The 27638-nt window shown below is 38.2% G+C and overlaps 1 protein-coding gene across 2 annotated transcripts; it reads left to right on the forward strand.

Annotated features, from left to right (window-relative positions):
- prkacbb (protein kinase, cAMP-dependent, catalytic, beta b) lies at positions 1-27638 on the forward strand. Of its 2 annotated transcripts, none has more exons than XM_061920520.1 (10): positions 1-522; positions 8679-8734; positions 8809-8937; positions 17981-18079; positions 18153-18235; positions 18340-18466; positions 18550-18645; positions 19608-19730; positions 19795-19959; positions 26273-27638. In XM_061920520.1, exons 1-10 carry the CDS (start codon positions 477-479, stop codon positions 26396-26398), a joined length of 1050 nt encoding a protein of 349 aa, XP_061776504.1. In that variant the 5' UTR covers positions 1-476; the 3' UTR covers positions 26399-27638. The 2 variants fall into 2 exon arrangements, with proteins under 2 accessions (XP_061776504.1, XP_061776503.1); XM_061920519.1 differs by having other exon boundaries at positions 3-522; positions 8673-8734.

Raw genomic sequence — 27638 nt, forward strand, 5'->3', positions numbered from 1 at the left:
CTTAATGTAAAATGCCCGTTGAGTGTGGCATTGTTAAAGTTACAAAAACCGTCGTAATACTTATGTAAAACTTTAAAATGTCTTTTAACGACTTTCAAATGTAATCACAAAGGAGAATGTTGTGCCCTGGGGGCATAGCGGGGCTGGCTGAGAGACTGCCGGGCGGGGGGGAGAGTTTCCCAGGCAGGCAGGCGGAGCAGCAGCAGTGACCGCTAGCTTGATGTCAGCCACACAATAGTGGAAACATTTCACGGGGGAAAAGAGCGAAAGTGGACGGCAAATGAAGAGCGAGGATCGTTGTTGGTTAGGAAATGTCCTTCCTTTTCGCTCGGACCAGCAATATTTTTAAACATTATCGTGTTTTGTGGAACGGAGCAACCGCTGCAGGGAGGTTAGCCAGCTAGCCAGCCAGCCGCCGCCGCCACCACCTCGCTCTCCTTTGCTGACGTCGGAGCCACAGCCGTGTGTCTTCCAACATGGGGAATGCTGCCACCGCCAAGAAGGGCAACGAGCTGGAGAGCGGTGAATCTGACTTGCGTTGGTCCTCGAACGGCTTCAATGTTTGCTTTTGTCCGTTTGTCACGTAGCCAACCTCGCATATGTTAGCTCGCCAGCTAGCCTGTGGCGACACCGCAACTGTCCAAGCAACGGAGGGCTATCTTTTCACTCCTCACATTTTTCTATATACTTACGCAAACTTGTTTCTGCCTTTTTATTATATTACGTAAAAAAAGGGTTGATTCGTTGTGAGTACGTTGACGTTCTTTATTGAGTTAATGTGTCGCTAGCCGCTGGAGGACTCCGTTGGATTTTGGTGATGGGGGGGGGGAACAACCATGTTTATATTATGACAGCATAATGACAATAAAGTAGCTTTCTAAATGTGTATATGTTGCCTACATAGAGGTTCGCATGCTAATTGTATCCGTCAAAGGGAGTTGTGGTGGGGGGATTAGCCATCAGAAGGCCCCTGTCATTACAACGCCCCTTGATGGTGGGAGCTCTTCGGGCCTGTTTATGTACAGCAGGGGTCACCAACGCGGTGCCCGCGGGCACCAGGTAGCCCGTAAGGACCAGATGAGTCGCCTGCTGGCCTGTTCGAAAAATAGCTCAAATAGCAGCACTTTACCAGTGAGCTGCCTCTATTTTTTTAAATTTTATTCATTTACTAGCAAGCTGGTCTTGCTTTGCTTGACATTTTTAATTTTAAGAGAGACAAAACTCAAATAGAATTTGAAAATATTTTAAAGACTTGGTCTTCACTTGTTTAAATAAATTCATTTATTTTTTTACTTTGCTTCCTATAACATTCAGAAAGATAATTTTAGAGAAAAAATACAACCTTAAAAATTATTTTAGGATTTTTAAACACATATACCTTTTTACCTTTTAAATTCCTTCCTCTTCTTTCCTGACAATTTAGATAAATGTTCAAGTATTTTTTTTGCTGTAAAGAATAATAAATACATTTTTATTTAATTCTTCATTGTAGCTTATGTTTTTTCGACGAAGAATATTTGTAAAATATTTCTTCAAACTTATTATGATTAAAATTCAAAAAAAATATTCTGGCAAATCTAGAAAACCTGTAGAATCAAATTAAATCTTATTTAAACATCTTTTGAATTTCTTTTAAAATTTTTGTTCTGGAAAATCTAGACGAAATAATGATTTGTCTTTGTTAGAAATATAGCTTGCTCCAATTTGTTATTTATTCTACGTGCAGATTGGATTTTAACCTATTTAAAACATGTCATCAAAATTCTAAAATTAATCTTATTCAGGAAAAACTGCTAATGATGTTCTATAGATTCTTATTTTAATTTTTTCACAAAGATTCGAATTAACACATTTTTTCTTCTTTTTTTCGGTTGAATTTTGAATTTTAAAGAGTCAAAATTGAAAATAAACTGTTTCAAAATCAAATTTTCATTTTTTTCCTGTTTTCTCCTCTTAAACCATTCAATTAAGTGTTTTTTCCATCATTTATTCTCGACAAAAAGCCTTACGTAAAAGGAAAAAAAACGGAATTACAGACAGAAATACCCATTTTTAAATATATATATATATATATATATATATATATGTGTGTATATGTGTGTATATGTGTGTGTGTGTATTAAAAGTAAATTGAGCAAATTGGCTTTTTCTGGCAATTTATTTAAATGTGGATCAAACTGGTAGCCCTTCGCATTAATCAGTACCCAAGAAGTAGCTCTTGGTTTCAAAAAGGTTGGTGACCCCTGACGTACAGTATGTCTTGTGTGTGTTGTCACTTCCTATCGGCGTGCTCCAAGACTCCAGACACTTCATCATCACCATCCGTCAATCTGGACGTGACTGATCAAATCTGCAACTCGAAGCCTCAAACCCATGAGTAATTGTCTTAAATAGCCATTAAAGGCCTACTGAAATGAGATTTTCTTATGGAATAGCAGGTCCATTCTATGTGTCATACTTGATCATTTCGTGATATTGCCATATTTTTGCCGAAAGGATTTAGTAGAGAACATTGGCAATAAAGTTCGCAACTTTTTGGTCGCTAATAGAAAAGCCCTGCCTTTACCAGAAGTATGTGCGTGTGACGTCACGAGTTGCAGGGCTCCACACATATTCACATTGTTTATAATGGGAGCCACCAGCAGTAAGAGCAATTCGGACCGAGAAAGCGACAATTTCCCCATTAATTTGAGCGAGGATGAAAGATTTGTGATTTAGGATACTGATAGTGAAGGACTAGAAAAAAAAAGTGACGGCTCCAGGCGGCGGCAGTGTGAGTGTTTCAGATGTAAATAGACACATTTACTAGGATAATTCTGGAAGATCCCTTATCTGCTTATTGTTTTAATAGTGTTTTAGTGAGATTTTAAAGATTGTAAAGACATTCCTCGAGGTCGGATGACACGCAGTGTCTCAGAGAGAAGCCGAGGAGCCAAGGTCACAGCTGCCTTTTTTGACAGCTGCTGCAGGACGCCGAATAATCCACTGATGTCTCCGGTAAGATATATATATCACAATTTCCCCATCCAAAAACATGCTAGTTGACATAGAGAAATCATGTTCGCTTGACCGCTCTGCTTCACAACAAACAAAGAAACACCGGCTGTCTCTCGGTGCTAAAGACAGCTGCAATCCACCGCTTTCCACCAACAGCATTGTTCTTTATAGTCTCCATTATTAAATGAACAAATTGCAAAAGATTCAGCAACACAGATGTCCAAAATACTGTGTAATTATGCGATTAAAGCAGACGACTTTTAGCTGCTAGTGGAGCAGCGCTAATACTTCCTTACAGTCCGTGACGTCACACGTACGCGTCATTATTCAGCGACATTTTCAACAAGAAACTTGCGGGAAGTTTAAAATTGCAATTTAGTAAACTAAAAAGGCCGTATTGGCATGTGTTACAATGTTAATATTTCATCATTGATATATAAACTATCAGACTGCGTGGTCGGTAGTAGTGGGTTTCAGTAGGCCTTTAAAACCCAACTTGCAGTGATTTGCGTTTGCCCCCCTACTCCAACCCCACCCCCTGGGGCTGCACTGCCACATTTTATTCTCGGCTGCATAAACAAAGCCTTCCAGCTGCACTGCACAGTGGTGACCAAATATGGTGAAGAAATGACAAATGCACACATTCCGAAAAAGTAGAACCGGACAACTGTATTTTGTGCCATCTGTAAGTGTGTCACTTGCGACTTCTTTTAAGCATAGGGGTTAAGGGTCCATCTTGGTTCACTGAGCTTGTCATTGACTGGAGCGGCTTGTCGTCAGACCTTCGTCAGAGGATAAGGGGGTATTACAAGATTTGAACGCTTTGACGTAACTTGGTCCAGGCTAGTGTCAATGTGCCCATATTCTCCCATGTTGTCATCACCAAACATCTTCTCTAGCAATTCAATGTTTCATGACATGTGCCTGTAAAACAAAGGGTTGTGTATGTGTATTTGTTATGTAAAATTGCCTAGTTACACAAGATGAAAAATATATTCACATTCTTAAATTTCTATGCATGAAAGAGAAAAAAAGATACTGTTAAGCAAACTCAAAGCATTACAGCAAAAAAATTGAAATATTTCAAAATGAGAAACCACCCAAAAAAATTAAGGTAGTTTTTTTCCTCATTTTGGAATTTTAAAAGAATAAAGTCTTACTTTTAGAAACTGTAAAATTTCTGAAAAACTCCAATATTAGTAAGCTTAGCTCAAAATGCAACACAAATATAGGAATAATGTTGTGTGTAATACAAACAATGTAAAGATTTTGACTAGAATCAACTAATACTATTACTAGAATACAATCAAAATATTGCAATGAAAAAGGTTAATATAAGCAGGAGGAAAGTGACATTGGCAGGAAAAAAGCCTGACAAAAGAAATCATATATATATATATATATATATATATATCTAACAAATACATATATAAGAAAATGTTGTTAATGGAAAGTAAAAATAAAAGCATAGATTTACAAGACTGAGCTTTACAAAAAAAAGTTTCTATTTTATAAAATAGTAAGGTGTAATTTTACAAGAAAAAAATATATTTTGAGATAAAACCCGGGAGAAAATTCACTATGGAGTCAGTATAATTTAAGAGGAAAAAAGTAATCAGGTGGGAAACCAGTTTGATACACATTTAAATTAAATATTTACCTAATCAATTCAACTTAAGAATGTTTAACATAAAACATTTTACATTTTTACATTTGCAGGTAAAAAAAAACCCAGTATATTTCAACTTCTTAAAAAGCCTTCTTGATGTGACGTCTTGCCTCATGTGCCGACTGTTAAATCTGTTTAAGCTGACACAGGGGCCCAGTAGCAGATTTGGGACTGAGTGGAGCCGCTCTGAAGAGGCAACCTGGTTACCTGCATTGCTGAATACACACAAGATTACCTGTATTTACACTGTTAAGACGTCTGCCTACGTGGCTGACACACTGACAGTCGCAGCCGATTAGCACCCTGTTGGTAAAAAAGAACACGTTCTGTCACATTGTGGATGCCGTCAACAGTCAATGAAATAATTGATTTTCATCAGTTTAAAGAATGTCTTCTTGCTCGTCTTCTCCTTTGATTGTCTGCAAATGGTTTGACTTACGCTTAGTTAAAGTACAGTTCATTTTTGACACATACAACTCTATAGGTATAGCTTTAAAAAGTAAAATAAAATAAATACTATCAGAATAGTATAGACCGCAAAATAATCTCACTATTATTTACATACAATACTACACCTACAGTGATTTAAGTTTAATACAAATTTAACTGCAGTGAAGTTTTTGTTGTTGCACTAATTGTGTAATTTCCTGTTTAATAATGTCCGTGGGTCAACACCAAAGGATTAATTTGAGCCTTTATGCGTCCACAGAGATCTTGTTAAGGGAAATTGCACTTAGTAAAAATATTGCCTATCATTCACAATTCTTTACGAGAGACAAGAAGACAAAAGTTTTTTTTTTTTAATGCATTCTAATTTGTTGTAATCGGCTCATTCTATGTAGCTAGCAATGCAGCTAATGGAGCAATCCATTCTGCCTTTGAATCACTTTGAAAATGCTTCTTAAAACCGTCAAAGAAAGTTCATTTACGTTCCGTAACCTGTATAATAACCAAGCTGTAGCAACATTGTTATTGTACTGAGGAACTATTTTCGTAACATAGTAACACATTGCCTTGGGAGGACATGCTACAGCATTAGCCAGAAGCTAGCTTCTGTGTCAACAGCTGAATGGCTTTTCAGTTTTTAATGCACAAGGACACTCACTAATCTGCATTCACTGAAAAACATAAACAGTCATATTACATTATCTGTAAAGCATTAGCTCACATTTCATGTTTTGTTTGCACAGAGCTCGCTGGACAGCGTATGGACTGTAGTTGTAATAACAAGCCTAATCATGATCAATATTAAAGTGACACACTAGCTTTTATAACCAGTAGTTTATCATCCATACAGTACATTCAGGTTAAAAAAGATAAGGTAGTGAATCCGTATTTGTCCAAATATAGTCATCTTTGTTGTCTGTTACCAAGTCTATCGTGATAAGAACACACTTGTGTTTGTTTCCGGAAGTAGGAACACACATTTGTTGCCTGAAGTCAGAAGTTGTTTTAGAGGGCCTTGAAAGTGACAATGGTGACTCCCATTAGCCACATTTTGTAAGCGTATTTTTGTCAACTTTTAAAATCTCCCCGCAAAAAAAGATGTGTGTTCTTGTCTCTCATAATGATTAAGAACCATAGGCAATATTCCCCCCCAAAAAGTACAGTTCCCTTTTGACAATTTTGGAACAATAATAAATATTGAACGATCCCATCAGATAGATATCAAATATATTAATGTAATATTTTTATTATTGTAGTTCAGGGGTCGGCAACTCGTGGCTCCGGAACTGCATGCGGCTCTTTGATCACTCTGATGTGGCTCAGCTGCTAAAATATTCCGGGAGGTTTTCGGATTTTAGTGCCTCTCTCAGAAATCACCCGGGGATAACATTCTCCAATTTTCACCTGGACTTCAATACTGAGGGTGTGCAGTGATGGCAATGCCTTTAACCCCCTCTACAACATGTCGTCGCGCCTGCTTTTACACAACGCGATCTGCGTGCCGACTGATCACATTATATATTCAACCTCTGTTAACCCACGAAAGTGACTGCAACGCATACTTAGTCAACTGCCATACAGGTTACACTGAGGGTTGTAATATACACAACTTTAAAACTCTTACTAATATGCGCCACACTGTGAACCCACACCAAACTAGAATGACAAACCCATTTTGGGAGAACATCGGCACTGTAACACAACATAAACACAACAGAACAAATACCCAGAATCCCATGCATCTTTAACTCTTCCGGACTACTTTATACACCCCCGCTAGCACCAAACCCCCCTCCTTCCCTAACCCCGCCCACCTCAACCGCCGCACGAAGGGGGTGGGGGGATTTGGTGCTAGCGGGGGTGTAAAATGTAGCCCGTAAGAGTAGGGATGCATGTGATTCTGGGTATTTGTTCTTTTGTGTTTGTGTTGTGTTACAGTGCCGATGTTCTCCCGAAATGTGTTTGTCATTCTTGTTTGGTGTGGGTTCACAATGTGGGGCATAAACGGGCACGCTCAGTGTGACCTGTATGGCTGTTAAACAAGTATGCCTTGCAATCGTTTGCGTGTGTCTGCAGAAGCCTCAAATGACGTGACTGGGCTGGCAAGCTGATTGAACGTATTGTAGAGGGCGCCAAAGGCAGCACCTTCTTAGGATGCCCTTATTATTGTTGTTCGAGGGAAATCCTGCAGGCATTCGCGAGAATAGATGACGTGACATTTGGTAGTCTCTCTGAATATTTGGGTGGGTTGGCAAGTGTGATGCTGTCAAGGGGCATTCATGTAAAACTCCCAGGCCCCTCTATCATTACTATTTCATATTAAGGTGCGGGGCCGCGTGTCTGAGACCCCTGGTTTATACATAGCACAAAGTAAAAAAAACTCTATGCAGTGTGATTTTATTTTACATTTCTAAAGAGTTGTGTGGCTCCCATTGTTTTCTTTATTTTGTGAGACGGGTCAAAGTGGCTCTTTTGAGTGGTAAAGGTTGCCGGCCCCTGTTGTAGATGATGACTAATATTGTTTAGGAAAACCTCTGTATCTGTGTAAATCAAAACTGAGCTTTTTGATCTTCTTAAAGCCCACAATTTTGCATTGGATCTTGTAGGTGTATCTAATGGTTTTGAGGGTGAGTGTATATCTGCACAATTTTTCACATTAAAAATTAAACAAGGTCAACTATCATCAATGTTATTTTAATACAGGCGCTAATGTAAAAAGGTATAGCAACTTTTAAAGGTTTTCTATGTCATTTCTTTTCAATCTGACCTAATATACATCACTGATCTTTTAAAAGCTTCCCCCAAATCCTCTCCTGCAGTCACCACATATTATGCTTTATTGTTGTTTTGTCTACATGAACTCTTGTCTTTTTTTCCTTCTTTTCTCTCTTCGTCTTCTCTCTTTTTCCATCCGTATCATCCAATCCATGTGGGTGGTTGTTCCTGCAAAAAACGTGGTGATCAATAGAGACGTTTGGTACGCACATTCCTCTCAACAGCAAAAAGAAAAAGATGAGCCGGCAACATTTGGCGCCTGGTCTCATCGTGCGAAAGCTGCTCGATGTGCTTGCTGTTATGTGTGCTTTGATAATAAGTGTGTGCTTCTTTTGTTTTTTGTTATCTATGTTCTCTCAATCTGGATATCTGCTGTGTTTGCCATACATCGGTTTGTCTTTACTTACAATACACTTCTGTGTTTATTAGCCTTCCCCTTTAAAGTGATGCACAAAACGCTCAGAGAAACTACTCCTTCGTAACGTCTGAGTGTTGTGTTGGTCCTCTCCTTCTCATTGACTAAGGCTACTAAATAACAGAAATTAAGAATATATAGTCTCTTGGCATGCATCACTAGTCTTGCCTGGCCTGGATGTTATCCCTTGTGTTTGTGTTTTCTTTATATACTATATCTCATGTAATTAATATCCAGATGAGAGTCTTCTCAATCAACCTTCCCTTCCCTTTCCTCCTCCGATGCCCTACATTTACAAATTAAAACCTGGATATGTTTTCATGGGAGGGAATGAATGTTAACTAGTATGTTGTTTTCATCTCTCCTCAGTGAAAGAGTTCTTAGCCAAAGCCAAAGAAGATTTCTTGCGGAAATGGGAATGCCCACCACAGGTTAGAATGTTGTTTTAAGTTAATGAACAAAACAAATATTTCCGGGCTCGTTAACATGCTGTTCTTCCCCACAGAGTACGACGTGCCTCGATGACTTCGACAGATTAAAGACTCTGGGGACTGGCTCGTTTGGGAGAGTTATGCTGGTGAAACACAAAGGAACAGAGCAGTACTTTGCAATGAAAATACTGGACAAACAGAAGGTATGTTTCTCTTTACTTAAGAGGAGTTCATAATGATAATAATAATGCTAAAAAAATGATGAGATCCAAAACAATAATCTCTTTATTTAAGAGGAGTTCATAATGATAATAATAATGCTAAAAAAATGATGAGATCCAAAACAATAGTTGAATCAAAAGCTTAGATTTTCCAAAATGAAAGCATTTATTTTCCTCCTTACATATTTCGACCTTTGAATACACTTTGCTGCTTTCTAGGTACACATTTTGTTGGGTAGGTGGGATGGGTTGAATAGTTGGCCATGACACATGTTCATATAATTTTGGGGAGCAGTGGGAGAAACAAAATAGTGAGCAAAAACATGAAAATCAAAACAAATATTTAATGTTAGCATAATTTTATTGTCCCAAGCAAGACGGGACTGTCAGTGATTCTCCATAAGGGAGGCCGGCTGGGGAGAGTCACAGCACCAGCAACTGCTGCTGGTTGAAAAGAGCAATATGTAGCGTAGGGCTTGACGATTATGGCCAAAAAAATCTATCACAATTATCTTGATTGATATTGAAATCATGATTAATAACACAATTATATCTTCAATTGAAAACATTAGCATGCGTGTGCTTTTTGTGTCATAAATATAATTTAATAAAAATGTTTGTTAATGTAATGAAAATATTATCATATTTATTGGTACAATACATCTTTGGACAATTTTCACCAGTATTTCAGATCAAAGCTCAAATGTGTTAATATGTCAAGAAATGCTTTAAATACATTAGCCTTGTCTAAGGTACTTTTTTGAAACCTTTATTGGCACAGTCAGACCTAACTATGCACACAAGGCTATTATTGTGCTGTTCTAAGCTTGATGTGTGGAGACAACTTGAGGCTGTTTAAAAAAAAAAGACAGCGAGAGTAAGGGCTTCTTGAGTTGTGACTGCTGTCTGTAGGTACCTTGATCTTACATCGATGATAGCGTTTGCAACAACAAAAGAAGACGATATGTGTTGTGGGTGTATAAATTGTTTTTGCTAGCTTTAGCTTGGTAGCTCAGCCGCTGTTTCAGGTGGCCATCTCTACGTTGGTGTTGCTGTTTTTTATAATATCCACAAAGTTCAATGAATAAGTTATGCGTGACGTGTTTAATTTTTGTGCTGGTTGAATTTACAAGTATTGCTGTGCTTGTAAACTCTAGAAAGTACACTGCATGGTCACTGGCCTGTGTCATTCACATTGTCCCAAATTTAGGGACATATAAGCACCTATCGAAATTGCCAGGTATTTAAATTTGACATGTAAACAACCCGCCCAGCCAGATAGCTTGCTGAACTCGTGCCGTCTTGTGGTCCAAATCGAAGGTTGCGGCGGGCCGCAATTCTCTCGCGGGCCGTAGTTTGGACACGCCTGATTCAAACCTTTTTTTTTTATTGTGTCCCCAAAAAATTCCAACAATGCCTATGATCTCAACATGTGCAAAAACAGTTTTTCCCATGGTTGATGAAGTGATAACATTTTATCCCCATTGGTTACAAAAGTGATTCCAAGGTGAATTAACAATTTCAGTTAAACAAACTTTTTTTATTCTTGCAACCTGATTGTTTTATTGAGCAACTTAATTGCCACATGCATACACAAAATCATAAAAAATGTTTCAATAGCTGCCTTAATGGCGCTCACGTTTGAATAAGCTGTAAGCATTATAACCTGAGAATGTAAGCCACGCCCCCAATAATACAAGCACACGCAAAAGCAATATAATGTTATGATACAAAAGCAGTGTTGGGGAAAGCTTATGATTTCACTCAACGGTTCAACAAATATAGTAACCATAGCATATGATCAGCATAGCGTCTGTGATTGAATGCTACGAATGCCAGTTGTTTTAGTTACCCAAAATTTAACTTTCTAATTGTGCCAAATGTATACATTTTTTTCACCTTTAAAGGCCTACTGAAATGAGATTTTCTTATTTAAACGGGGATAGCAGGTCCATTCTATGTGTCATACTTGATCATTTCGCGATATCGCCATATTTTTGCTGAAAGGATTTAGTAGAGAACATCGACGATAATGTCCGCAACTTTTGGTTGCTAATAAAAAAGCCTTGCCTTTACCGGAAGTAGCAGACGATGTGCGCGTGACGTCACGGGTTGTAGGGCTCTTTACATTGTTCATAATCTAGCCACCAGCAGCAAAAGCGATTCGGACCAAGAAAGCGACGATTGCCCCATTAATTTGAGCGAGGATGAAAGATTTGTGGATGAGGAAAGTTAGAGTGAAGCACTAGAAAGAAAAAAAAAGGCGATTGCAATGGGAGCGATTCAGATGTTATTAGACACATTTACTAGGATAATTCTGGAAAATCCCTTACCTGCCTATTGCGTTGCTAGTGTTTTAGTGAGATTATATAGTACCTGAAAGTCGGAGGGGTGTGGCCATGGGTGTGTTGACCGCCAGTGTCTCTGAGGGAAGTCACGCAGCTGCAGCAGGACGCAAGCTCCACTGATGTCTCCGGCAAGAACCGACGTATTACCACAATTTTCTCACCGAAAACTGCCGGTTGACATGTGATCGGGAACAATCTTTGCTTGACCGCTCTGTTCAATAGTAAAGCTTCACCTTCAGGAATTTTAAACTAGGAAACACCGGCTGTGTTTGTGTGGCTAAAGGCTAAACGCTTCCCACCTCTATCTTTCTACTTTGACTTCTCCATTATTAATTGAACAAATTGCAAAAGATTCAGCAACATAGATGTCCAGAATACTGTGTAATTATGCGATTAAAGCAGACTACTTATAGCTTGGATCGGGCTGGAAAATAATGTCCGCTACAACCCGAGACGTCAAACGCAAGCGTCATCATACGCGTCATCATACCGCAACGTTTTCAACGCGACACTTCGCTGGAAATTTTAAATTGCAATTTAGTAAACTAAAAAGGCCATATTGGCATGTGTTGCAATGTTAATTAATATTTCATCATTGATATATATACTATCAGACTGCGTGGTCAGTAGTAGTGGGTTTTAGTAGGCCTTTAAAGGGGAACTGCCCTTTTTGTGAAATTTTGCCTATCGTTCACAATCATTATGAAAGACATGGCAATGGATGTGATTAAGTCAGCTTACAATGGAGCCTATGGGAGCTGCGCAATTCCGCTTACAAAGCCCTTAAAAAACATCCAAGCACCTCCATTAGGGTTTTATACACATGATGTAAGTACATATGTAAACTAGGGCTGGGCGATATATCGATATACTTGATATATCGCGGGTTTGTCTGTGTGATATAGAAAATTACTATATTGTGATATTCGACTATACGTTCTCACGCAGTTGCTTTTAGCTGCTGGCATTACACTAGAGGCTCTTCCTACTCTTTGTTCTCTCTCCTTCTCACAGACAGCAAGCGCACCTTCTTACATACGTCACATACGTATACACTCTTGCGGAGCATAGAGGTAGCGGCATGGGTAACATTAGCTGTGGTGCAACTGGTAATACGAGAGAAAGAAGGTGCGAATCTGATAACAAATGAAGGAAGACTTAATTCCCAAGAAAAACAGAAGGGGGTCCATTGTCTGGCAGTGGTTTGGCTTCAAGTGGGAATATGTTAAACAGACAACCGTAATTTATCAAGTGTGGGGCAAAAGTGTTGCTACAAAAAGTAGCATTACTGCTAATATGGCTCTAGAGCCAGATGTGACTCTTTTGATGACTGCACCTGGCTCTCAGATCAATTTTAGCTGACATTGCTTAACACGATAAGTAATGAATAAATCCGCTGGTAATCACAGTATCAAAAATAACGTTCAAAATTTAAAACATTCTCATGCATTTTCATCCATCCATCCGGTTTCTACCGCACCTCCACCTGTTCAAGAAGTCGCATTAATGGTAAAAAGTATTTTATTTATTTTTGGCTAGCCTCTGAATAACAATGTTATTAAAAAGAATAATAGACTTATTGTACTCTAAAATGTTGGTCTTTCTTAAAAATGCAGGCATATAGTTGTATTCAGTGTTTAAAAAAATAAAAAAAAGTTATATGGCTCTCACGGAAATACTTTTTAAAATATTTGGCTTGTATGGCTCTCTCAGCCAAAAAGGTTCCTGACCCCTGTGCTAGGGAATAAAGAGTGATTACTCCGCATGTCAACATTCCGTTCGGTGCCACACCAACAAAATGCTGCACCAACAAAATGCTGAGGCAACCATTTCCACATCAACACCGTATGAAAAAAATGGTCAACAACATAAGGAGATAACCTACCACATAGCGATTTGATTTTCTATTATGCAGCTAATTTTTATTTGACAGGTATTATAATATCCTGTGTGACATCATGCACAAAAGTTTACTTTATTTGTTTTAAACTATTTTAGTGGCGTTCTGTACAAAAATGCCCTTTAGTTTTGTTTTGATATGTCATCATAGTGGCATGCACAAAAGTGTACTAATAGCTTGTTTTAAAATGTCTCTGACAATCTTGCACATTCTGTTTTGAAATGACATGAATGTGTGTGCCATTGCTTAATAACTGTTTAATAAATACAGTTTTGGTCAATTGACTTTGTTGGGATTTCCCTCTCTACATGAAAGTTTAGAATGAGCATATATTAATACAGTATGAACAAGAATGTTTTAATGTAGACATAGAATCATCATACTGGTGTGATTATATGCATCAAGTGTTAATTCAAGTCTAAGGCAAAATATTGAGATATGTATCGTGATATGGCCTAAAAATATTGAGATATTGAAAAAGGTCATATTGCCCAGCCCTAATGTAAACTAACAAGCAAATTCATGACATTTAATATTTACAAATTTTTCTCATTTTAAGCATACGCAGTGCATTATTTTCAAAAAGGCATCCGAATGGTTGCTTTATTTTCATCAGTGATTATTACTCACTGCAGACTTTATGAGAACCAACAAACATAATAAAACACCACTTACTGTACAAGTTCTGCTGTCATTAGGATTCCGACTGCTGGGATGTTCATATATTTCTATTTCGGTGAAGAATGTCTCATAATCCCCACGAAGAAACGGTGCACTAAACGTCTTTTTGTGTCTTTCTGGCCATTTTTGTGTCCTAAATGGCTGTCATAGTATACAAACATGTCAGAATACGTACTCAGACTTCTTATGTCCAGGTGAGATGCATGATTTTTGATGAGAATAAACTTACAGGAAGCGAGGAAACCGCAGACCACTTGATGATGTAAACATAGGGACAGACTGTATTGATCACAGCGCCACTATAAATAGTTTGTCTGCGTTAGCGCTTAAAATAACCTTATTGCTAATACTTGGTCAATGTTCAAGTCACGAAATGTAAATGGAGTATTGTTGGCGTTTTTTGAATGGTTATTTATTGTTTTTTATGGGGGAAATAGTGGCACTCCCAGCGGCTCCGCTGTCAGCGGATTTTTATTTACATTTATTTAATATTTAGAATGCATTTTAAAAAAAATCCATCCGTCATGTCCTTCATAATGATTGGAAACGCTAAAAATTCGCAGTGCAAATTTTAGGGGAATTGTTTGTATCATTCACAATCCTTATGTAAGACAGGAACACATGCATAATTTTTTTTAATGCTTTCTAATTTAGAATATATGGCAAGAATGGGTTGGCTAGCAATGCAGTTAATGTGAGTCATATATTGCACATATAAAACCCTCTAAAAACATCCAAAAGCCACCAACAATACTGTATTTACATGTACCGTAGGGATGATGTTTGATAAGAAATTATCGAGTTCGAGCCTATTATTGAATCCTCTTATCGAACCGATTCCTTATCGATTCTCTTATCGCGTCCTAGAGCTGGGCGATATATATGATATATCGCAGGTTTGTCTCTGTGCGATATAGAAAATTACTATATCGTAATATTCGATTATATGTTCTCACACCGTTGCTTTAAGCTGCGTGCATTACATTACTGGCGTGTCTCACTCCTTCTCGTCTTTCCTTCTCACAGAGACGTAAAACAAGCCCGCCTTCTTACATACGTCACATACTGTCGCGCATGAAGCGTCACATGCTCTCGCCGATAGCTAACGTTAGCATTAGCTGAGGCAGGTCGAGTTGCTTTTAGCTGCAGGCTTTACACAACAGGCGTTTCTCTCTCACTCCTCCTTGTCTGTCATTCTGACAGATACGGAAAACAAGCCTGCCTTCTTACATATGTCACATACTCTCGCGAGTCTAGCGTCATAGCGCTCGCAGATCAGAGAGAGAGAGATGGTGCGAAACTTATCACAAATGGAGGAAGAACAATAAATGCCCAACATAAAGAGCAGGGGGTCCATCATCTGGCGGTGGTTTGGCTCCAAGTGGGAAGATATTCAGCAGACAACAGCAATATGCTGTTCAATGTATATACTATGATGATTAACCTGTGTTATGACTGTATTATGCTGATAGTATATATTTGTACCATGAATTGATTAACGTGGACCCCGACTTAAACAAGTTGAAAAACTTACTCGGGTGTTACCATTTAGTGGTCAATTGTATGGAATATGTACTGTACTGTGCAATCTGCTAATAAAAGTACCAATCAATCAATGCAAAGTATGCAGCAGAAGTGTTACTACAAAAAGGTAGCAACACTATTAATTTGTTCTTTCATTTAAAAAGTCACCCGTGAGAGAATGAAGAGTATTTAATGAATACAGTTTTGGTCAATTGACTTAGTTGTGATTTCCCTCTCTTCATGAAAGTTTAAAAGGAGCATATATTAATTCAGTATGAAGAAGAAGGTTTTAATGTAGACACATAGAATCATCATACTGCTGTGATTATATGCATCAAGTGTTCATTCAAGGCGAAGGCAAAATATCGTAATATATATCGTATATCGCAATATGGCATAAAAATATTGCGATAAAAATAAAAGCCAATATCGCCCAGCCCTATCGAGTCCAGATAGGTTGTTGTACATGGAAAAAATATGTATATATTTGGTTTAACAAAAGCTCACTTTTATTGTATAAGAAAAAAAGAAACTCTAATAAATATTGACTGTTACCCCCCTAAAAAAATAAATAAATAAATATTGACTGATGTTACCCAAAGTATATTAAGTGGGATATTTCAAAAAAACAAATATATACAGTAACACAAAAACAACCTGTCTCTGTGATCACTATAGGTGTATAAATAATAATATAATGTTAAATAAAATCAGTCCCTTGGGCTCAAAACTTCTGCTACTATTTGACACAACTGTTTGTTATGATGCTCTGACATTTTTGCACTTTATTTCTTTATTGAAAGAAAATTCTATGTAGAGAAAAGTTGTTTGCGAATGTGGTTACAAAGCTAAAATATGAAAAGTTAAAGCTAAAAAAAGAAATACACTTTATTGAGTTAACATTATTTCTTTATGAGATAGGGAATATAACAACTACACTACCCAGCATGCAACGGGAGTGACGAGCATGCGCGGTAGCCCCGAAAAGTGTTGTTGCATGTCGTCACCCGGCAGTAAACGTCAAGAACTCAGCCAACACACCTCGTCTGCATTATTTATAATTAGAATGACAACACATATAGTGTGATTTTGCTTTGTTTACAAGGAAAGAAAAACAAAAGTTAAAAAAGGGGGATATGTTGTGTATATATATATATATGTATGTGCTGCGGTTGCTCTAAGAACGTTGCGACAGCTGCCGTAAAGGAGGTGCGTTGCTAGCCTGGTTGCTATGTTTCCGGTTGGTCGTAAAAGTGTTGGTCATGTGTTTGTACCCTGCTCAAATCTCTCAGTAAAGTTATTCATTGGATTATGTCTTTTGTTTTGAACTTTATTACACCTTGCAGCGCTTTTTCCCATCCATTATTTTCCTGCTTTCGCTATGTGCGCCTAATGACTGAGCTATGTGACGTCATTTCTTGTGATGTCTCACGGAGCATTTCTGGTCGGGACGGATTCGAATAAAGAACCAGCTCTTTTTCTTTACTATAGTGGTCTCAATAACGGGTACCGGTTATCAAAAAGGGGTTTAAGTCTGAGGACTCGGTTCTTTTCTTATCGAACAACCGGGAAAACCGGTTTCGAGTATCATCCCTAGTTACATGTTGTGACCTGAATATTAACCAAGTATTAGCAATATTTTTATTATAAACGCGACAGTCGAGGAACTACTTTTAGCGGGGCCGTGATCACAAAGAAACTTATACAGCTATATTGACATACTGGGCCAGCGACCTGCAGCAGCGCCTTTGAGCCTCTCACTTGTATGGTAGAAGGATGTGGTCACAAACCGAAAAGTTGGTCAACTATGACATTTAACTGAGACCTGCAGATTTCGAGAGATACAAAAAGACACTTGTTTATGTCCACTTTTTTTAACCTTCAAACTTGAAGATATAAGCATCCTAGTGAGAGCAGACATTGTACAGTAAGTGATTGTTTTATTATGTTTGTAATTTACATTTCTTATTTAGCAATACCACTATTTGCTGGATCTACTTATTACTTGGCTTCTAACACTTGTTGATCATCCTCTGACTATTCAGTCTCAAAAATATAAGGTTTTCGTTCATCATTTGGTGGTTCTCATGAAGTATGCCATGATAACTGGTAGTTGTAGGAAATAGCGACCGTTGTGATGCCCTTGTAAAATTATTGTGGCGCCTTATGCTTAAAATTACCAAAATATGTAAATATTACATGCTAATATAAATGTACTTGTTACTACATTACACATGTATATAAAAGATGGATGGGTTTTTGGAAATGTATAGACTGTTTTTACCAGGTGGAATAGAGCAAAATTATTCCCATAACCTCAATTTTTTAGCTGACTTTTGCTAGCCTTACAAAGTAGAATGCTAAAACAAAAAGAAAAGCATCTGCTTGCTTTTCTCCCAAAAAGGATTGTGAATTTCGAAACAAATTTTTTTTTAAAAGTACAGTTCCCCTTTAACATCTTTGACAGTATCCAACAAAACCGAACTTTGGAAAGGCATGAGCTCTTGAATCTCATCGAACTATACAGGTTTACCTAATGTTGTGACTGGACTATTTGCTCTTTGTTTGTCAGGTGGTGAAACTTAAACAAATAGAACACACGTTAAACGAGAAGAGGATATTACAAGCTGTCAGCTTTCCCTTCCTTGTCAAACTTGAGTACTCATTTAAGGTAAGACACATCATTCATTGACAACCAGTTTCTACTAAAATATATGAGTAATTGTTTTCTATATTATTTTTAGGACAACTCCAATTTATACATGGTGATGGAGTATGTTCCAGGAGGAGAGATGTTCTCACATCTAAGACGCATTGGAAGGTTCAGGTGAGGCCTTGAAGAGTAGGAGTAAGAAACCAATCAATTTTTTTTGTTTTGTTTTGACCCGTGGTTTGTGCAGACATTGATTTTTCCCTTCACTTCCCCTCCAGCGAACCGCACGCACGCTTTTACGCTGCCCAGATAGTGCTGACATTCGAGTACCTCCATTCACTAGATCTCATCTACAGAGATCTGAAACCTGAGAACCTTCTCATCGACCACCATGGCTACATTCAGGTGACGCCAGGCCCCACCTGTTTCACGGATGTATATGGCAACAACATGTATTGTTTTCACACGCTTTATTCACACTTTTCAAGGTGACGGACTTTGGGTTTGCCAAGCGGGTAAAAGGCAGAACTTGGACATTGTGTGGCACACCGGAGTACCTGGCCCCAGAAATTATTCTCAGCAAAGTACAGTATTTTAGCACAATTTGAATTGATGCCAAATGAGTGCTTTTGTCATGTGCCTACAGATTGTATTTGCTATTATCTCTGACAATTACTTATATTGTATTTCTATCCATTTTGCATATTAATGGCCAGAAATGCACTTTACAGACTGCGTCTCATATTTATGTACAGTGAAAACTGAGGTTAAACATATTACTGCAATGGGAACAAAAACAAATAGAAACACTCCTTTTCGGGGTCAAACTGTTGCCGTCATAAATTGTTTTTAATATGCTGGCAATTTTTTAAGTGACATGTTAGCATTCATTACCAGGAGTGAAAATATGGGCACCTAACAATTCGATCCAGTTCCGATTCCTGGGGTGACAATTCAATCCAGAATTGGTTCTCGATTCAAACCGATTCTAAATTCAAATTGATTCTTGCAAGATATTATCTGGTATAATATTAAATAATGAAACTTTTTCAAAACAGGTTGTATGTTAGAAAAGCTCCTTCAGCTTGCATGGAAATTGCCTTAAATGGATTTTAAAAATTGATTCTCATAAAAAAAAATTTTTTTGCTGAAACAATTTTTTTTTTAAGTATGAATCGATTTAGAATCAGGATAAATAAGAATTGCAATTCCAATGTGAATGGATTTTTTTTTTTAATGCACCCCAATTCATAACTTTAAAAATAAGTTAACCACTGGTATTAGAAAAATGTAAATACGACCTAACACTTAAATAATGATGGAGGATCTGTAACATCACAGATATGTCTCATGCAAGTTGATAATATAACATTGCTAACTCTCACAAGAGTAGAAAAGGAACCTTTTTTGGAATTCTAAAGTGCCATAAAAAGCTAAATAAGCATAATGCCCTGACTAAGTCCTTTGTGCTCACCGCATTGTGTGATGCTTTGTACATAAAAATGAGGATTTGTCCTCAAGTTTAATGTTGTGATGACTTCTTAAGGGCTACAACAAAGCTGTAGACTGGTGGGCTCTCGGGGTCCTCATCTATGAAATGGCAGCTGGTTACCCTCCGTTCTTTGCTGACCAGCCGATTCAGATCTACGAGAAGATCGTATCCGGCAAGGTAGGAGCCTGCTGCATTTTTTATTGCACACACTACAGCCTATGACACATTTCTATCTTCACAGGTGCGATTCCCCTCCCACTTCAGCTCAGACCTAAAGGACCTTCTAAGGAATCTGCTGCAAGTAGACCTGACCAAACGCTTTGGCAACCTGAAGAACGGCGTTAATGACATCAAAGGACACAAATGGTTTGCCACAACGGACTGGATCGCAATCTACGAGAGGAAGGCAAGACAGTTGGTGCCTTTAACACAACTTTATTTTCTTAAATAGTGGCCCCCACTCAATTAAGTGCAGATATATTTTAATGTGCATGAATTATTTGGATCTAATGCAAAGGTCCTGGGTTTGATCCTGGGCTAAGCCTAACCTCACATCCAAAGACATGCACCTGGCTGATTGACAACACTATTGGCCCCAGTGTGTGAATGTGATTGTGAATGTTGTCTCTCTGTTTTGGCCCTGCGATGAATAGGGTTGGGTATCGTTTGAATTTGAACGATTCCGATTCTTTGTTTCGATTCCGATTCCTGACTATTCTCGATTCCGATTCTTCTTGTACCATGCCGGGATCAATGTGTTTGCCAGGTAGTCCCTGGAAGGTGGTATGTATTTTGGGTTGAGAGTTTTCACCATATCCCTGCAAACATAAACAAACATGCAATGTTGCTGTTACTGTTTAGCCCAGTATCAATTAGCTTAGCTCTAACGTTATTGCTTAACTAACGTAAATGTTGGAGATTCCTCCTCTGAAAAGGGATGCAGTCTTTTGACTGTGTGCAGTGACCTTTCTGTGGCACTCTTTCGTCTGTGGCACCGACATCTTCCCCATTGCCTCTACGGTGAACGGTGTACGCTGAGCACATCGCGGAGCCTGGCTAGCAGTTTATAAATTGTCTATGAAAAAATACGCGGGCTAATTTGTTAGCTGCCTCAATGTTGCCGCAAAACCACATTTATTGCATATCGTTTTACTTACCGGATTCGGACTGCAGAGCAGTCACCGAGGTGCCAGGCTGGGTGTCGGAGCCAGAGGAAGAGGCAGAGGAGGACGGTCGGCGCAGCGCCTCGAAGACGGGACACGCATTTATTTATACTCCATGAACTCGGAGGTGCTTCATCATGTTCGACGTGCACCCTCCTAAGCACGAAACAGTCCTGTCGCACATGTTACATTTCGGCAATGTTTAATTTTTTTTTGTGAAATAAAGCCATACTTTCGACCGCCGACGCCCTCTATCCATGCTTGACTGACTCGCTCGGGTACATAAACTCGGCTATGCTAACACTTCCGGCGGTGGGCGCTTCTTCGTTGGTGTTCAGCGGCTTCTTCTTCCGGTCGGCGGACTGGGTATCGAAACTAGGAATCGAAATTTAAACATTTGAACGATTCCAGGAGAATCGGAAAGTTAGTCCCGGTTCCAATCGATACTCGATGCTCGATACCCAACCCTAGCGATGAGGAGGCGACTTGTCCAGGGTGTACCCCGCCTTCCGCCCGGGTGCAGCTGGGATAGGCTCCAGCCCCCCCCGCTACCCTGTAAGGGACAAGCGGTAGAAAATGGATGGATGGATAACTATCCCCATAAAAAACCTCCATCATGAGATTGTTTACAGCCACAGCCATTAATAGATGTGGGAATCTTTGTGCACTTCACAATTTCAGGGGTGACAATTTGGTTATAAATCAATTATTTAATATATTGCACATGATTTAATTGTTAAAATATTGTATATTATTATATATTATAAATGTGTGTGTGTGTGGTATCACCACATGGGCTTAGGAGCACTTCAGAAAACCACTGTCAGTAACTACAGCTCGTTGCTACATCTATAAGTGCAAGTTAAAACTACTATCCGTCAGGCAGTACTGCATCAAAAAGCGACATCAGCGTGCAAAGGATATCACCACATGGGCTCAGGAACATTTCAGAAAACCACTGTCAGTAACTACTGTTTGTCGCTACATCTGTAATATCAAGTTAAAACTGTACTATGCAAAGCAAAAGCCATTTATCAACAACACCCAGAAACCCCTCCGGCTTCTCTGGGCCCGAGCTTCTCTAAGATGGACTGATGCAAAGTGGAAAAGTGATCTGTGGTCTGATGAGTCCACTTTTAAAATTGTTTTTGGAAACTGAGGATGTTGTTTCCTCCAGAACAAAGGGGAAAAGAAAAAGTACCAGGGTGTGATGAGATTATCATCTGCATTTGACCCATTACTTTCACCCCCTGGGAGGTGAGGGGAGCGGGTGGCTGCGCCCGCTAATTTTTTTGGGTGATTCAAACCCCAATTCTAACCCTTAATGCTGAGTGCCAAGCAGGGAGGTAATGGGTGCCATTTTCATAGTCTTTGGTAGAACTATCCATTATAGGCGCAAAAGTTCAAAAGCCATAATCTGTGATGGTATGGGGGTGTATTAATGCCCAAGGCACGGGTAATTTACACATCTGTGAGGGCACCATTAATGCTGAAAGATATATACAGGTTTTGGAGCAACATTTTTTGCAATCCAAGCAACGTTGTCATCGACGCCCCTGCTTATTTTAGCCAAGCCACGTGTTACAACAGCGTGGCTTCATAGTTTAAGAGTGTGGGTACTAGACTGGCCTGCCTGTACTCCAGACCTGCCTACCATTTAAAAATGTGGGGCACAATATGAAGCCTAAAATACCCCAACTGAGACCCCGGACTGTTAAACAACTTAAACTGTACATCAATCAAAAATGGGAAAGAATTCCACCTGAAAAGCTTAAAAAAATTGTCTCCTCAGTTCCCAAATGTTAAGTGAATGTTGCTAAAAGGAAAGGCCATGTAACACTGTTGTAAAAATGCGTGTGACAACTTTTTTGCAATGTGTTGTTGCCATTAAATTCTAAGTTAATGATTATTTAAAAAAAAAAAAAAGTTTCTCTATTCAAAAATTAAGTATTTTGTTTTTGCAGTCTATTCAATTGAATATAGGTTGAAACAGATCTGCAAATCATTGTATTCTGTTTTTATTTACAAATTCCACAACATGCCAACTATATATGTATCATATATATCTATATGACTATATGTATGTATTTATGACTATATATATATATATATATATATATCCATATATATTTAATACCGTGAATTTTTTAATATATATATATATACAGTCAAGAAAATAAGTATTTGAACACCCTGCTATTTTGCAAGTTCTCCCACTTAGAAATCATGGAGGGGTCTGAAATTTTCACGGTAGGTGCATGTCCACTGTGTGAGAGATAACCTAAAAAGAAAAATCCAGAAATCACAATGTATGATTTTTTTTAACAATTTATTCGTGTGATACAGCTGAAAATAAGTATTTGAACACCTGTCTATCAGCTAGAATTCTGACCCTCAAAGACCTGTTAGTCTGCCTTTAAAAGTTCCTCCTCCACTACACTGTATGATCCTGAATCAGATGCACCTGTGTGAGGTCGTTAGCTGCATAAAGACACCTGTCCACCCTATACAATCAGTAAGACCCAAACATTCAGCATGGCTAAGAGCAACGAGCTGTCGAAAGACACCAGAGATAAAATTGTACCACTCCACAAGGATGGAAAGGGCTACAGAGAAATTGCCAAGCAGCTTGGTGAAAAAAGATCCACTGTTGGAGCAATCATTAGAAAATGGAAGAAGCTAAACATGACGGTCAATCTCAATCGGAGTGGAGCCCCATGCAAGATATGACCTCGTGGGGTCTCAATGATGCTAAGAAAGGTGAGGAATCAGCCCAGGACTTCACGGCAGGACTTGGTCAATGACCTGAAAAGAGCTGGGACCACTGTTTCCATGGTCACTGTTGGTAATACACTAAGAAGTCATGGTTTGAAATCATGCATGGCACGGAAGCTTCCCCTGCTTAAACCAGCACATGTTAAGGCCCGTCTTAAGTTTGCCAATGACCATTTGGCTGATCCAGAGCAGTCATGGGAGAAAGTTTTGTGGACAGATGAGACCAAAATTGACCTTTTTGGTCATAATTGCACTGTGTGTTTGGAGGAAAAAGAATGATGTGTACCATCCCAAGAACACCATCCCTACTGTGAAGCATGGGGGTGGTAGCATTATGCTTTGGGGGTGTTTTTCTGCTCATGGGACAGGACGACTGTACTGTATTAAGGAGAGGATGACTGCAGCCATGTATTGTGAGATTTTGGCCAAAAACCTCCTTCCCTCAGTCAGATCATTGAAGATGAGTCGTGGCTGGATCTTCCAACATAACAATGACCTAAAGCACACAGCCAGGAAAACCAAGAAGTGACTTCGTAAGAACCATATCAAGGTTCCGGAGTGGCCTAGCCAGTCTCCAGACCTAAATCCAATTCAAAATCTTTGGAGGGAGCTGAAAGTCTGCGTTACTCAGCGACAGCCCAGAAACCTGACTGATCTGGAGAAGATCTGTGTGGAGGAGTGGGCAAAAATCCCTCCTGCAGTCCGTGCAAACCTGCTGAAGAACTACAGGAAACGTTTGACCTCTGCAATTGCAAACAAATGCTACTGTACCAAATATTAATGTTGGTGTTCAAAATATTTATTTTCAGCTTATCACACAAATAAATTGTTAAAAAATCATAGATTGTGATTTCTGGATTTTTCTTTTGTGGTTTTCTATCATACAGTGGATATGCACCTACCGTAAAAATTTCAGACCGCTCCATGATTTTTAAGTGGGAGAACTTGCAAAATAGCATGGTGTTCAAATACTTATTTTCTTGGCTGTATATATATATATATATATATATATATATATATATATATATATATATATACATATACATACATATATATATATATATTCATATATATATGTATATATATATATATATATATTAGGGCTGCGAATCTTTGGGTGTCCCACGATTCGATTCAATATCGATTCTTGGGGTCCCGATTCGATTATATATCGATTTTTTTTTTTTCAATTCAACGCGATTCTCGATTCAAAAACGATATTTTTCCGATTCAAAACGATTCTGTATTCATTCAATAAATAGGATTTCAGCAGGATCTACCCCAGTCTGCTGACATGCTAACAGAGTAGTAGATTTTTTTTTAAAAAGCTTTTATAATTGTAAAGGACAATTTTTTATCAACTGGATGGATGGATGATTGCAATAATGTAAATTTGTTTTAACTAGTAAACAAACCAAAAATATGACTTATTTTATCTTTGTGAAAACATTGGACACTGTATTGTCAAGCTTATGAGATGCGATGCAAGTGTAAGCCTCTGTTTTTTTATTTTTTATATTTACAAATGTCTAATGATAATGTCAATGAGGGATTTTTAATCACTGCTATGCTGAAATTATAACTAATATTGATACTGTTGTTGATAATATTCATTTTTGTGTCACTACTTTTGGTTTGTTCTGTGTCGTGTTTGTGTCTCCTTTCAATTGCTCTGTTTATTGCTTGTCTGAGTGTTGCTGAGTCAGGTTTGGTTTTGGAATTGGATTGATTTGTTATGGTATTGCTGAGTATTGGTTTGTTGGATTGATTAAAAAAAAAAATGGATTTAAAAAAAAAAAGGCAATCGATTCTAAATCGCACAATTTGAGAATCGCGGTTCATATTCGAAACTATTTTTTTCCCACACCCCTGATATACATATATATGTGAATGCTTGTCATGCGTATATACTCTGTGTGCAAATATGTTTATATAAGTGTGTGTATATAAATATATTGTTTTTTATTTATATATATATAGATGTATGTATGTGTATATATGTATATATGTATATGTATATGTATATATATATATATATATATATATATATATATATGTATATATATATATATATATATATATATATATATATATATATATATATATATATATATATATGGATGTCCATATATACATTCATATATAAATACCGTGTTTCCTTGAATTGCCGCCCGGGCGCTAATTAATTTAAAACCTATTGTCACGCCGGCGCTTACCAAAGGCATGCGGTAAATTGAGGCCTGCACTTGGATATTTTCCATCGATTCAACATTGCCCACATTCTAATTGTGATGCATCCAAGAATTTATCCTTTTTCCCCACCTCTAGCCATTGATGGCAGTTTTTGACTCGGCAGTCATTGGGAGACCCTTGTGGTTATGAGCTTTATAAAGCCTCTGTGGTTGAATAGTCGTTAATTGGAGCATTTGAGGTATTAATCCGCTTTATTACTGTAAAGGATTTGAGAAACATCAAGAGCTGTGCTTTATAAACTGCATTAATGTCATGTGTTTGTGCCTCCACATTCTTTTCCCTGGGTGCACTTTATTTGCCAAATACCAAGCTCAGCGACCTGGACTGACAGGAAAAATATCACACCGAAAGCTTTCCACACGGGTGCGAGATGTTAAATCTCACTCGCTGGTTAAATGCCAAGCTATGTTGATGTATAATTATTAATTATTACCCACAGTTACTTGTGATGTTTACAGTCACTGTCTTCAACATTTCATCAGATTCTTAATTTAGAGAGGCTTACTTGAACTTTGTTTGCCCTGGCAGGTGGAGGCCCCGTTCATACCAAAGTGCAGAGGCCCTGGCGACACCAGCAACTTCGACGACTACGACGAGGAGGACATCCGTGTTTCCGTAACGGAAAAATGCGTAAAGGAGTTTGCGGAGTTTTAAGACAGACAGTTATGTCATGGGATAATATAAGGGGATCTTTGCACTCTTCTATAGACTTGGAATGGAGCAGAGACCATGTTTTCCCCCACCTACCTTCTACTCCTTTACTTTTCCCAGGTCTATGACACAATCCCTCACACAGCTCAAAGAGGTTGCCATGATCCTTGGGTGCCGATAAGCTCTCACTGTCACCTACACCTGCATATTAATGCAGACCACCACTTTTTTTGTTTTTTACCTACCCACTTTTTAATTTGTACTTTTGAAGGTCTTTGATGTTGTCCTGCTCTTTTTAATTCATGAAGGACAAAGTAAGACAAGTGCAACAAGGCAGCTTGTTTGCAATGGTTCGACTTCCATGTTACATGGGCTCCTCTTGCGTTCATGGCCGGTAGCTTCTCGTCTCGTGTGTGCATATCTGTCCGTTTTGTAAGACGTTTGAACACTCTTGAGTGTTTTTAGAGCATGACTGAATAGCAAAACTGGGTGACATAAGAAGACGAAGGAGAGGTTCCTTCTTCCTTTCTTTGCTTTTGCCTTAGAGCCCAGCGAAAGTGTTGATCCTCCTCGTTATTTCGACCCAGGCGTACAGCAAGCCATCGCTGAGAATAACCAATCTTGTTACATTATTAGTAAAATGTAAAATTACTTTTTTGATCCTTTTGGGGTCTGTTAGTTACATGTGTCATATGTTACTCTTTTTTTTGTCACTGTGTCTGCGATACTAGTCATATTTTCCCCCTAGATTTCAGGTATGTTCATAAAGACCTGTTGTTACAATACAATGTGACTTCTGTAAATTTTAAATGGAGTGAAAAGACTATCGTTTTGAGAGTAAAAGTGAGAAAAGTCAATGCTTTGAATCTCAACACGGTTCGTGAAACCACAAAAAAAAAGTCCCAACCGAATCTATAAATTATTGATTTTGAGAATTGATTAAACAGTACATAAAACTGCAGCTTTTTTTTTCCGTTGGAGCCAGGGAATGATTGTGTTTGTTTTACTTGTTTCTTTTGAGGAATGTAGATTGCAACTTATATGTGTGCATATTTGATGGCTTGATTATCAAGGTACAGTTTTTTCTCACGAATACACTGGCTAAAGTAAAGAACTGCTCCCTTGTATCACCATGTAACCCTGTTATTGTTCAGCTCATTACATAATACGTATATGCATTGTTTCATATATGTTTTATTTATACACGTTATAGAGATGCTAATAAATTTTATTTTTAAAAGTG

The sequence above is a fragment of the Nerophis ophidion genome, linkage group LG14 (assembly GCF_033978795.1).
Source record: "Nerophis ophidion isolate RoL-2023_Sa linkage group LG14, RoL_Noph_v1.0, whole genome shotgun sequence".
In the NCBI taxonomy this organism is placed as follows: domain Eukaryota; kingdom Metazoa; phylum Chordata; class Actinopteri; order Syngnathiformes; family Syngnathidae; genus Nerophis; species Nerophis ophidion.

Excerpts from the sequence above, each read along its gene's own strand:
- prkacbb (XM_061920519.1), top strand. The coding sequence starts at position 477 with ATGGGGAATGCTGCCACCGCCAAGAAGGGCAACGAGCTGGAGAGCG. Across the intron at positions 18,467-18,549 it reads ACCACCATGGCTACATTCAG|GTGACGGACTTTGGGTTTGC; the intron begins GTGACGCCAGGC and ends ACACTTTTCAAG. Across the intron at positions 18,646-19,607 it reads CAGAAATTATTCTCAGCAAA|GGCTACAACAAAGCTGTAGA; the intron begins GTACAGTATTTT and ends TGACTTCTTAAG.